The 12021-nt window shown below is 55.9% G+C and overlaps 1 protein-coding gene across 2 annotated transcripts; it reads right to left on the bottom strand.

The window, feature by feature from the left end:
- RCN3 (reticulocalbin 3) lies at positions 1-11929 on the bottom strand. 2 transcript variants are annotated; one of them, XM_003127328.5, is made up of 7 exons: positions 11585-11929; positions 10936-11183; positions 8889-9091; positions 7387-7559; positions 4878-4938; positions 821-1020; positions 1-515 (listed from the first exon to the last, which is right to left on the bottom strand). In XM_003127328.5, the coding sequence occupies exons 2-7, from the start codon at positions 11172-11174 to the stop codon at positions 408-410; spliced, it is 984 nt and encodes a 327-aa protein (XP_003127376.1). In that variant the 5' UTR covers positions 11175-11183; positions 11585-11929; the 3' UTR covers positions 1-407. The 2 variants fall into 2 exon arrangements, with proteins under 2 accessions (XP_003127376.1, XP_013854105.1); XM_013998651.2 differs by lacking the exon at positions 11585-11929 and adding an exon at positions 11443-11555.

The raw sequence follows: 12021 nt of genomic DNA, 5'->3' as shown, positions 1-12021 counted from the left end.
TGAGGCCCCAGCACCGGATTTTATTGCCTCCCTGGCGGAGGAGGTGTCCTTTGTGCAAGGGCTGGGGACAGGGCCAGTTCAGGGCCCCCAGCCAGTGCTTCTCGTCTGCGTGGGGTCAGGCTCAGATTTTAAACTGGGGCTTCGTGGAGATTCTTGGAGGCAGAGCTTGGCATGGGGGCCTTGGTCTGGGCTGGGAGACTCTGCCAGTGAGAAGTGGGTGACCCCTGGGGGAGCTGCGAGGGGCTGTGGTGTCTCAGGGAGAGAGGCTGACTCGGTGGGTCCACCAGAGCCCAGGGGCAGGGGGATGCCGCAGGCTGGGTCTCCATCCACGGGAAGGGGCCTGGCCTTGGGGGCCCCTCCCTGGCTCAGCCCATGGGACAAGGCGGCTGCAGCAGGTGCCCTGGGGCTCAGAGCTCATCGTGGTGACGTGTCAAGTCCTCGCCGTAGTTGGTGGCCTGGCTGCCCACAAACATGTTCCAGTTGCCCAGGATCTCGGCCTTGCTCAGACGCCCGTCCTGGAAGGGTCAGAGGTCAGGACAACAAGGGAGCCTGCCTGGGGGAGCCCTCCCTGAACCTAAGGGTCCCTGTTCCTTCTCTCTGGGTCCCCAACCCCTCCCTCTGGGTCTCTGTCTCCCTTGCCGGGTCCCCGGCCCCCTCCGTCTGGGTCTCTGTTCCCCCTTTCCCCCCCCCGCCAGTGCAATCTCTGTCCCTTTTTTCTCTAGCCAAACACGGACACCCCAAGCCCCCCGGCGCAGGCTGTGGTCACTTCTGCACCCGGGGCCGGCATCACCCCCAGCGCCCCAAGGGCCCGTCCGCACACCTTGTCCGTGTCACTCTCGTGCAGCAAGTGGTTGGCTTCCACCAGCGGCTGGTCCTGGGCGGGAGGCAGCACCCAGTGGCCGACCTCACTGCCGTCCAGCTTCCCGTCCTTGTTCAGATCCCGGAAGTCCCGGAACTGCTCCCGCTCCGTCTGCACCCAGGCCGGCTCCTCCTCCCCAGGCTCCGGGGAGTACAGATCCGCTGGGGGGGGGGTGACAGCGAGCAGGGGGGACATCAGGGGCAGTTTCCGGGGCTTCGCAGCCTGGCGCTGACACTCCCTAACCCCAGGACCTCGGGCCACCCACCTCACTTTCTGTTTGCCTCAGTTTCCTGTTTAAATGGGCTTTAATGACAAAACCCGACGTAGGTTATTCTGCACGTGAAACTGACTTCGTTGACTCATTGACCTTGGATGGACTGAATCAACCAGCACTTTGACTCAGACACGCCTGAAACAGTGCGACCCTCATGGGCTGTGCTGACACACAGTAGGTGTCCACGGGAAGGAGGGATTGTAAGCAGACAGGGTAGGGGGTCCCCAAGAAAGGGAACCAGGAATGGCCTTTTTTTTTTTTGGCTGTGCCCTTGGCATACAGAAGGGATGGAACCTGTCCCACAGCAATGACCCAAACCATAGCAGTGACAATGCCAATGCCAGATCCTTAACTGCTAGGCCACCAGGGAACTTTTTTTTTTTTTTTTTTTTTTTGAGGAATGACTTTCTTGACATAAGAGAAGCCATTTTGTGATCTAAGCCTGGCAGCAATGCTTGTCCTTGAACAGAGCTCAGGAGTTAACGATTTTCAGGGAAGGGAGGGGAGGGAGGAACAAGGAGAAGCAGCGAAGAAACCCTAGATCAGAAATAAAACAGAGTTCCCATTGTGGCGCAGAGGAAACGAATCTGACTAGTATCCATGAGGATGTGGGGTCGATCCCTGGCCTCGCTCAGTGTGTCGGGGATCTGGCGTTGCCGTGAGCGGTGGTGTAGGTTGCAGATGTGCCTCAGATCCAGTGTTGCTGTGGCTGTGGCTGTGGCCCTAGGCCGGCAGCTGTAGCTCCAATTGGACCCCTAGCCTGGGAACCTCTATATGCCGAGAGTGCGGCCCTTAAAAAAAAAAAAAAAAAAAAAAAAAAAAGAATTGACAGAAGGAAGTATTTTATTGCTTGCAGCAAGTAAGAACACCAGGGATCTTTCCCCAAAAGGCAGAATTGGGGAAGTTTAAAGCTAAAGGGACATGCATATTCATGAAGGGACTTGGCCAGAGGAGAAGTCAGCTTAGAACCGGGGCAGAGGACAGAGGTCAACAGAGGCAAGCTTTAGCCAATTGGAGTGGGGAGGGTCAGCATCTACAAGCCATGTCTGCGACCCCAGCTCACGGCAATGCCAGATCCTTAGCCCACTGAGCTAAGGATCGAATCTGCAACCTCATGGTTCCTACTCGAATTTGTTTCTGCTGCGCCACAACGGGAACTCCTGTCTCTCTGTCTTTTGGCTCGACACCCACCAAGAGGCGAACACAGTTTTCAGGTCATAGGATGAATGAAGATTTTTCCGGCCAAATAACAAGAGAGCCTCTAAAGCTACACTTTGGGTTTTGGGGCCGGTGCAGGGGGTGTTTGTTTGGCCACACTTGTGGCCTGCAGAAATTCCCAGGCCAGGGACTGAACCCATTGCCACAGCAGGGACAACACAGGATCCTTAACTGCTGGGCCACCAGGGAACTCCTTAAAGCTTCGCTATGAATAGCTCACCACACTCAGAACAACCCTCAAGATTTCAGCTAAATATTTGCAAACCTCTTCACTCTAGAGGCCTGCAGATAGATTGGGAAGACACTATGACAAGTCTTTTTATATGAGACAAAGCCACCATAATTAGGACAGAATGCCTGCCTCTCCTGGGGGCAGTAAGGGGGGGCCCAGAACAGTCAAGAGATTGCCCTTTTTTTTTTTTTTTTTTTTTGCTTTTTAGGGCCACACCCGTGGCATATGGACGTTCCCTGGCTAGGCATCCAATCAGAACTATCGCTGCCAGCCACAGCCACAGCCACGCCAGATCGTGGATACCAGTTGAGCTGTTACTGCTGAGTCACAACGGGAACCCCCCCACCTGCAATCTATTTTTTTGTCTTTTTAGGGCCACACCCACGGCATATGGAGGTTCCCAGGCTAGGGGTCGAATCGGAGCTGTAGCCATTGGCCTCCACCACATGTGGCCTCCACCACAGCCACAGCGATACCAGATCCCAGCCACGTCTGCGACCTACACCATAGCTCATGGCAACGCCGGGTCCTTAACCCAGTGAGCGAGGCCAGAGATTGAATCTGCAACCTCATGGTTCCTAGTTGGATTCGTTTCTGGTGAGCCACGATGGGAACTCCGGACAGACACCCTTTTGTCTTTTTTTTTTTTTTTTTTTTTTTTTTCTGCCATTTCTTGGGCCGCTCTCATGGAATATGGAGGTTCCCAGGTTAGGGGTCGAATCAGAGCCGTAGCCACCGGCCTACACTAGAGCCACAGCAACGCAGGATCCGAGCCGAGTCCGAAACCTACATACACCACAGCTCACGGCAACGCGGATCCTTAACCCACTGAGCAAGGCCAGGGATCGAACCCGTAACCTCATGGTTCCTAGTCAGATTCGTTAACCACTGCACCACGACGGTAACTCCAGACGGATCCCCTTTCGATACTTAGCCATGCACCCACTGATGGGCAATGGATTGACCATACATGGTCTTGCCTGGTGGGCGCTCTATTATCCCCATTTACAGATGAGGAAACTGAGGCTCGGAGAGGGTGAGGGGCTTGTTCCTGGTCACAGGGTTGGGGGTGGCAGGTGGGGGCAGGCAGGCTGGCTCTGGTCCTGTCCCAGGAGCACCACCTTGCCCGCCTCCTCTGACACCCACCCCCCAGTCCAGGTCACGGCCCATGGCGCCCTGTCAGTACTGCGCCGTGGCCTTCCTTGTACCATTCAGCAGTGATGACATTAATGTGGGGGGAGGACCCTGGTGTCCTGCCCACATCTATGTCCCCAGAGCCCCCACAGGGAAGGCAGGGCAGCAGCCTGGGTGTCAGCGTGGGACCCTGGGGTCAGCCTGCCCGGACACAAATCCTGCTCCACTTCAGGCAAGTATCTATCTATCCCTCTGGGCCTCAGCTTCCTCATCTGTCAAATGGGCTAATAATACCCATCTCAGGGTGGCTGTGAGGAGGAAATGCATTTATAGGATGTTAACCACTTAGAACTGGGTCTAGCCCGTGGGAAGAGACTGTGTTTATCAGCTACTGCTCTTATTCAACTGTGGTGCTCCATGCTTTCTTACGAAAAAGAGAGAGAGAGATGAGAGAGATTTCTGTCTTCCCCCAAGATATAAAAAAGTAAAGGACACTTAAAAATGTCTTGCTTGCGGGTTTGTTCCACGAAAGCATTCTGCAGAGAAGTGCTTTCACATGCCAAAAACTTCCATTAAGAGCCTTCTCTTCAACCAAATTCTTCGCCCCCTGAGGACAAGGACAGAGGCCAGACCAAGGGGGAAATCTGGGGGTGTCTCAAGGGTGCCCCCAGATCCCGAATAACAGGAGACGCCCTGTGTGCTGTGCAAATGCAGGCAGGTTCAAGACAATTTCCTTGAAGTTCTACCCCAACCAAACACAGCACCAGAACCCCGATTCTGTAGAAATTCCAGACCCTCCCAGGAGGGGACCTAGGCCTTGAGACTCTGCTCTCTCCTCAACCATCCACATACAGTAGGTGCTCAATAAACGTTCCCTGGCCCTGGCACACCGTAGGTGTTCGATAAATGCTTTTTCTGTCTGGCACATGAAAGGGACTTGAGCAATGTCTCCAGGGCCTGGCATGTGGTAGGGGTTTGATAAAGATTTGCTGGGCCCAGCAGAGGCACCTGCTCAGTAAATGTTTGCTGGCTGAACGGACCCAGGCAGGCGCCCTGCCCGCACTTCAGAGGGCCTTTGCTCTAATGGCTGATACACATCAGCCGCCACACAGGCCAGGGAGAGGGCAGGCATCCTGGGGAGGAACCCGGGGCCCACTCACCAATGTACTCCTCCACCTGTACGTAGCCGTCTTTGTTCTTGTCCAGATCCTCCAGGGTCTCCTGGGAACAAAGTGACGTCAGGACTCCTGAGGGGGCTGGATCCCTAGGCTCCTCCCTCTGGGAATCTCACTCTAGGTGGCTCTGGGCTGGCAGTAGAGCAGCTGGGCATCCCACTCCCTGGGGGGCATGTAGGAAATTGGGAGGCTTCCCTGGGTCCTCGGTGGGTGGGGGCCAGGCCACCCAGGTTTCCCATGATGCACAGGCTGGTCCCTGACAACCTTCCAGCGACCCTGTCCCAGGGCAGAAGCCTCTTTTCATTCAGCAGCAGAGGCTGGACCCTGATGCTTTTAGCAATCAGCATGGTGTTCCGGGGGGATCTTTTCTTTATTTTTTTAGGGCCACAGATGTGGCACATGGAAGTTCCCAGGCTAGGATACAAATCGAGCCAACCAGAGCCACAGCCAACCACAGCCACAGCCACAGCAATGCCAGATCTGAACCACGTCCATGACCTATGCTGTAGCTTGAGGCAATGCTGGATCCTTAACCCACTGAGCGAAGCCAGGGATCAAACCTCGTCTTCATGGATAGTTTCGGGTTTTTTTGTTTTTTGTTTTTTGTCTTTTTGCCTTTTCTAGGGCCGCTTCCCCGCGGCATATGGAAGTTCCCAGGTTAGGGGTCCAATCGGAGCTGTAGCTACCAGCCTACACCACAGCCACAGCAATGCCAGATCCGAGCCGCATCTGCAATCCTTAACCCACTGAGCAAAGCCAGGAATGGAACCCACAACCTCATGGTTCCTAGTTGGATTCGTTAACCACTGCACCACAACGAGAACTCCAGTAGTTTCGGGTTCTTAGTACTTTTTTCTTTTTTGCTTTTTTTAGGGCCACACCCGCGGCATATGGAGTTTCCCAGGCTAAGGATTGCATCAGAGCTACAGCTACCCACCTACACCACAGCAACACAGGATCCAAGCTGCACCTGCGACCTACACCACAGCTCACGGCAACGCCAGATCCTTAACCCACTGAGCAAGGCCAGGGATTGAACCTGTGTCTTCAAGGATTCTAGTCAGATTTGTTCACTGCTGAGCCACCATGGGAACAGTTTTAAATGTATTAATTCATCTAAAACCTATAACCACCCTCGATGTAGCGATCGCCATCAGTACCACTGTTTTTACAGATGAAGAATTACAGATCCAGAGAGGTTAAGTAACTTGCCCAAGGACACACAGCCAGGAAGCTGCAGGGCTGGGATTTGAACGCAGGTCTCCTGGCCTCAGAACTCTGGATCCTAATAGGCTTGCCATGGACTCTCAAAGAAGCTCTGGCAATGGAGACATAAGAGAGGGGTTACTGGACTTCCCATCATGGCTCAGTGGTGAACAAATCTGACTTCTATCCATGAGGACGCAGGTTCGATCCCTGGCCTTGCTCAGTGGGTTAAGGATTTGGCGTTGCCATGAGCATAGGTCGCAGATGCGGCTAGAATCCTGTGTTGCTGTGGCTGTGATGCTGGCCAGCAGCTGTAGCTCTGATTCGACCCCTAGCCTGGGAACCTCCATATGCTGCAAATGCAGCCCTAGAAAATAATAATAATAATAATAATAATAATAATAATAACAGTAATAATTTGTGGAAAGTTAGGCATGGTAGAGGTGGTCTAAGTCCTTCTGTAAGAGTGAACCCCAATGTTAACTATGGGCTTTGGGTGATAATGATGCATCAGTGGGTCCATTGCCTGTAACACAGGTGCAGTCCCCCTGTTGCTCTAAGACATGTACAGCAACCCCTGTGAGCGATGCTGACCGTGGGGGATGCGTGTACAGGAACGGGGTACAGGGGAAATCTCTGGACCTTCTGCTCAATTTTGCTATGAACCTACAATAGTTCTAGAAGTTAATGTCTAATGGGAAAAAAAGAGAGGAGAAAAAAATTCTCCCATTCTGAGTTCCTGCTGTGGTGCAGTGGCTTAAGGATCTTGTGTGGCCACAGCTGGGGTGTAGGTCACAGCTGCAGCTTGGATTCAGTCCCTGGCCTGGGAACTTCCACATGCTGCAAGTGAAGCAAGAGAAAAAAAAAAAATCTTCTCACTCTAGAATAGAGACAGAGCTGGCAAAAAACCTATAAAGGACTAGAAGATGGGGAGCCAGCAGGAATGGCCTCAGCATGGACACCGCATGTCGAGGGCTGGGGTTTTCCTGGGATTCAGCCAAGATGGGGGCTCCCTAAGGCACTCTCGGGGGGATATGGTTTTCTAAAGGCAGGCTGGGTACCTGGATGCCAGATGTGAGCAGAGAAAGGGGGAGGCCATACCACCCTGGGAGCTTGGGGGGTGGCCAGGGGAGATGTTGCCCCCCTACTAATCTGGGGTCCCTGGGGAAAGGGCGGGAGGTCCAGGCGACGGGAGCCCCAAAGGTGAGCACCACGAGGCTAGCCCTGGCATCAGACGCCTGGGTCCCGGGAAGAAGGTGGGCGGCAGGGCTCCTCGGGCCCCACTCACAGCGATCACGATGTCCCGCATGTGCGGGAACTCCTCCGGGTGCAAGAAGGCCGTCAGCTCCTCCCGAGTGGCCATGGAGTCCCCATCCTGGTCAGCCACCCGGAAACGCCGCTCATCCCGAGCCAGCATCTTCTTGTAGGTCTCAGCATCCTCCACGTCGTGAAATTCTTCACCTGGGGGAGGAGGGCTCCTGTGAGGTGGGATTTAAGCCAAAGGGAAAGAACTCAAGGGAGTACAGGGCAGGGAAACCACCACCAAATGAATAATAATTAATAGTAGCTACCTTGTAGTGAGAGCTTCTGATGTACTAAGCTTTTTTTTGTTTGTTTGTTTTTTGTTTTTTTGTTTTGTTTTGTTTTTTAGGGCCACACCTTCAGCCTATGGAGGTTCCCAGGCTAGGGGTTGAATTGGAGACGAAGCTGCTGGCCTACACCACAGCTAAAGCAACTTGGGATCCAAGCTGCGTCTGTGACCTACACCACAGCTCAAGACAGTGCTAGATTCTTAATGCACTGAGCGAGGCCAGGGATCAAACCTGCAACCTCATGGTTCCTAGTCCGATTCATTAACCACTGAGCCACAGGGGGACCTCCTGATGTGTTAACCTCTTTATCTACAAAACTGCAATCAGCTCTCACAAAGAGTGAGCAAAGTGAGTGCTTTCATTCATCCTCACTCGATGAAGGAGAAAAACAGCTCTCAGAGAAAGGAAATCACTTGCCCCAGGTCATGCAGCCAGGAATGATGAACTCTGAGTTGACACTGGCCCATTGGGCCCTGAAGTCACGCACTGGTGCAGCATACTGACTCAGCTTGCTGGACAGAGAGCAGAGGAAGGCCATTCTCAACACAAGGAACAGCAGAGCATAGAAGTGTAGAGGTTTGAAGAGCAGGGTGAGTTCAGGGGAAACTGCAGAAGATCCATTTAGCTGGGGCAGAAAATGCAGCAAAACAGAGGGCTGGGTGAGGCTGCTGGGTGAGGAGTTCCCACGTGGGGACCCTGGGGAGCCAGGGACAGTGGGCAGGGGAAGGTCAGCATCAGCTCTGAGGGTGGAAAGATCCCTCTGGGGGTGTATGAGCAACCGGATGCTGGAGGAGGCTTGGGTCAGGGTCCAGGAGGGAGAGAACAAGAGCTGGGGCCGAGGGCTGAGGCACGGGGGTGGAGGGGAGGGAGAATCGAGAGTCAGCCAGAGTAAGTGGCTTTGGAGTTCTCGGGATGAGAGGTCAGAGGTCAAGGGTCATGCTGATAGGGCTTGGGAGGTAGATGTCCCTGTCAGGGATCCAAAGTTCCCCAAAGGGTGTCAGAATGAGAAGCCAGAGATCAGGAACTGGGGGGGTTTCAGGGTGATGGGGTCCTTTCTAGAAGCGAGCGGTCCCGGCCAAGGGTCAGAGGTCAAATACCAAGGATCTAGTTAACGGGCTTAAGGTTCTCAAGATAAAGATGCCAAAAAGGTCCCAGTCACGGTGTGTGTGGGGAGCAGGAGTCCGGTCTCGCCACGTACCAGGCTCATAGTGGCCGTAGGTGGCATTGCGCAGCTCCTCCCAACCAACACGCCCGTCTCGGTCTGTGTCGTACGTGTTCCAGGCCGAGCTCACTGAGTCCCGTATGTGCCGCTGCTGCGTGTGTGCGATCCATGCGCGGAGCTCGGCCAGCGATACCCAGCCGTCCCCGTCCCCGGCGCGGTCCATGCGGTCCACAATGCGCCTGCGAGAGCGGGGGCGGGCACGCCTCAGTCTCGGGCCCCCCCCCCCGCCCCGGGCCCCGCCCTCTCCCAGGCTCTCGAGACCCACCCCCACAGACGGCTGAAAATGTGGTACCCGAGTCGCCGGGCGGGGAAGGCGCCTGTCAATCATTGGCCCCGCCCACCCGGGGCCCCGCCCCCTCCGTCTAGGCTCAGCTCCCGGAGTGATAACGTGCTCTCCTTCCCAGACCCAGAGGGCCTCCGGCTGGCGCTGATGTCCACTCCACGCCCGCTTGGGGGAGGGGCCTAGGGCAACCCGAGGTCCCGCCCTCCACTCTGGCCCCACCCGTCAACCTTGCACGTGCTCCGTTTCGCCCTTGATTTGGGGTTGGGGGCAGGGGACGGGGAGTCACACTGTGCCCCTCGCCCGCATGTGCCCCGTCCCAAGACTGGCTCTGAACGTCGACTGCCACGGCCCCATGTGCTCCAGACCTCTCCCGGTCTCTCGCCCTGGCTCTGCGCCCCTCCCCCTGGCTCTGCGCGTCTACAGGCCACCTACCCCTCAAGGGGCCCCTGCCCCGCCCCCTACCTGGCTGCGCGCGTCAATTTCAGACGCTTATCCCTGCAGCCCTGAGATACACCTCGACTCGCCCCTTTCCGCTTTCCCAGCCGTTACCAGGCTTTGCCCTAAAGCCATCAGCCCCAGCAACGCAGGCTCGGCTTCCACCCTCTCCTCCCCGTGCTCCAGCCTGATCCTGTGCACCTCCACGTCGCAGGTCAAGCCCCTCTAGGCCACACCTCATGCCCCTTCTCTCAGGCCACGTCTATAGGCTCCCAGTCCATTTCCTCTCCACTAGCAAGGCCCTGCCATTGATCTGTGTCTTTCCCCCCTACCGCTAACAGACCCTCCATAGAGCTCTCCTTCCTCTCACTGTCACAAAGCCCTCCTCCAGCCCCCACCCCCCGAGACCCAGTCTCCAGGGTCGAATTTGAGAGGGCCCTGCCCAGGTCGCTGACCCCCTCCCTCCCCAAGGTTTGAAGCTGTGGTTAAAGAGGTTGGGCTTTAGAACCAGATATTTAGGTTCAAATCCTGCCTCCTCCTCTTGCTGGCTGTGTGACTGCTGGCAAGTCACTTCACCTCTCTGTGCCTCGGCTTCCACCTCTGGAAAACGGGGGTAAATAATAGAATCTACCCTACAGCGTGGATGTGCGGATTCAACGAGCTAAGCATCAGAAAGCACTGAGAACAGTGTCCAGCTCTGTAGTAAATGCGACCCAAATGTGTTAGCCTGTCACTGCCCTTCCTCCCCATCCCTCCTTCTCCCGACCCCATCCATGCACAATATCCCAGCCAGCAGACTGCCACCGCCGCCATGCCCACCTTGACTCTGTCCCCCTAGTCTCTCGTCTCCCTCCCGGTCCATTGCAGTCACCTTCTCACTGGGCTCCCTGCTTCTTGCTCCCTGTAGTCTGTTTCCTGCATGGCAACCTGGGGGGGAGTCTGTTCAACCTGAGGGCAGCTCACATCCTCCTTTTGCTCAGAGCACTCATCTCACTCAGAGAAAAACTTCAATCTTCACTGTGGTCCCAAGGCCCTCCGACCTGACCCCTTGGTTGTCTCTCTGCCACCCCCTGTTACCTTTCTCTCTCTTCCAGTCTCTTAGGCCTCACTGATCCTCAGACATTATCAGGCACATCAGGTTCAATCCTGCCTCAGGGCCTTTGCACTTACAGTTTCCTCTGCCAAGAATGTGATGCCCCCGTATACCCCCATGGCTCAAAGAATATCTTCTCACTGAGGCCTCCTCCCACCGCTGTCTTTAAAATTACAACCTTGAATCCTCCTCCCCTTCCATCTCTTTCCTACCCCAGACGGGCTTGGCTTTCCTCTGGGCTGAGTTGGTCGAATTCCTTGGCCACGTCTCGTCCCAGAAAAGCCTCATGGTCATATTGGAAGTTCCCGTGAGCGTCATCATGAGGGGCCTCGCTCAGGGGGGCTGCCTGGTGCACCCTCCCCTGGCCATGAGGGCCGGCTTCAGGGGACGGCTTCCCGTGGGCTCCGCGCCTGAGCAGCAACAGCAGCAGTAGAAGTGACGGTCGCCACATCGTCAATTCCTGAGGAGGGGTGGAGGCTACAAGTCAGGGTAGTAGCCTGGCAGAGATGGGACAGGAGATGGGGGTGGGGACAACCTAGGACAGGACAGAGAGTTGGTCGCTGGCTGCCAAGGTTTGGGCTCAAAAAAGGATGGTATGGGGAAAAGGGAGGTGGGGTTCTCAGAGGTAAAGCCAGCTGTGGGGGCCGAATCTTCTGAGGAAGTCCTAGAGCCGCAAGTGGGGGGATTCAGGCGGGAGACGTGGCGCACTTCCCACGCACAGCTCAGGGCGCGGCGGTGGCCAGGGAGAAATCATGCAGGCTCCTGGGCATCGCTTTCAGCCTGGTCCGCAATCCTCCACCCAAGTGGCCCCTCACCGTCCTCCCTGGCAGGCCCTCCGCCCTCGCCCCCGCCCCCCTTTACCCAGTTAGGCTGCTTCACTTCACTCTGCGTGCTCCACGCTGCGTTCTCCAAAAAGATGCCCAATTTGGCGGCTCTCCCGCTTGGCCCCGCCTCCTGCAGCTCAGAGGCCCCGCCCTCCGACCAATGAGCGCTCCTGACGGCCCCAAGGGGCGTGGCGGATGGGAGCCGGGAGGGCCACCAGCGCCCCTCGCCACGTCCACAAAGGAAAGTGCGGCCCGGGAGGACAGGGTGGGCAACGCCAGAGTCCTGCGACCCAGAGAACTACAACTCCCGATAGGCATCGGGGGACCCTGCCCTACTATCTCCGTTTACTCTAGCTGAAAAGCCTCACGGGAGATGTATTTTTGCCCCTTTTGTCCGCATGTTTTAAGAAAGAAGAGGCAGAGGAGAGTCGTTCCTTTCCCTCAAAGAGGAGACACCTTTTCTATTCCGCTCCA

This window comes from Sus scrofa, chromosome 6 (genome assembly GCF_000003025.6).
Source record: "Sus scrofa isolate TJ Tabasco breed Duroc chromosome 6, Sscrofa11.1, whole genome shotgun sequence".
NCBI classification, from domain to species: domain Eukaryota; kingdom Metazoa; phylum Chordata; class Mammalia; order Artiodactyla; family Suidae; genus Sus; species Sus scrofa.
The sequence above is the reverse complement of the archived record's forward strand: the minus strand, read 5'-3'. Positions and strand labels throughout refer to the sequence as shown.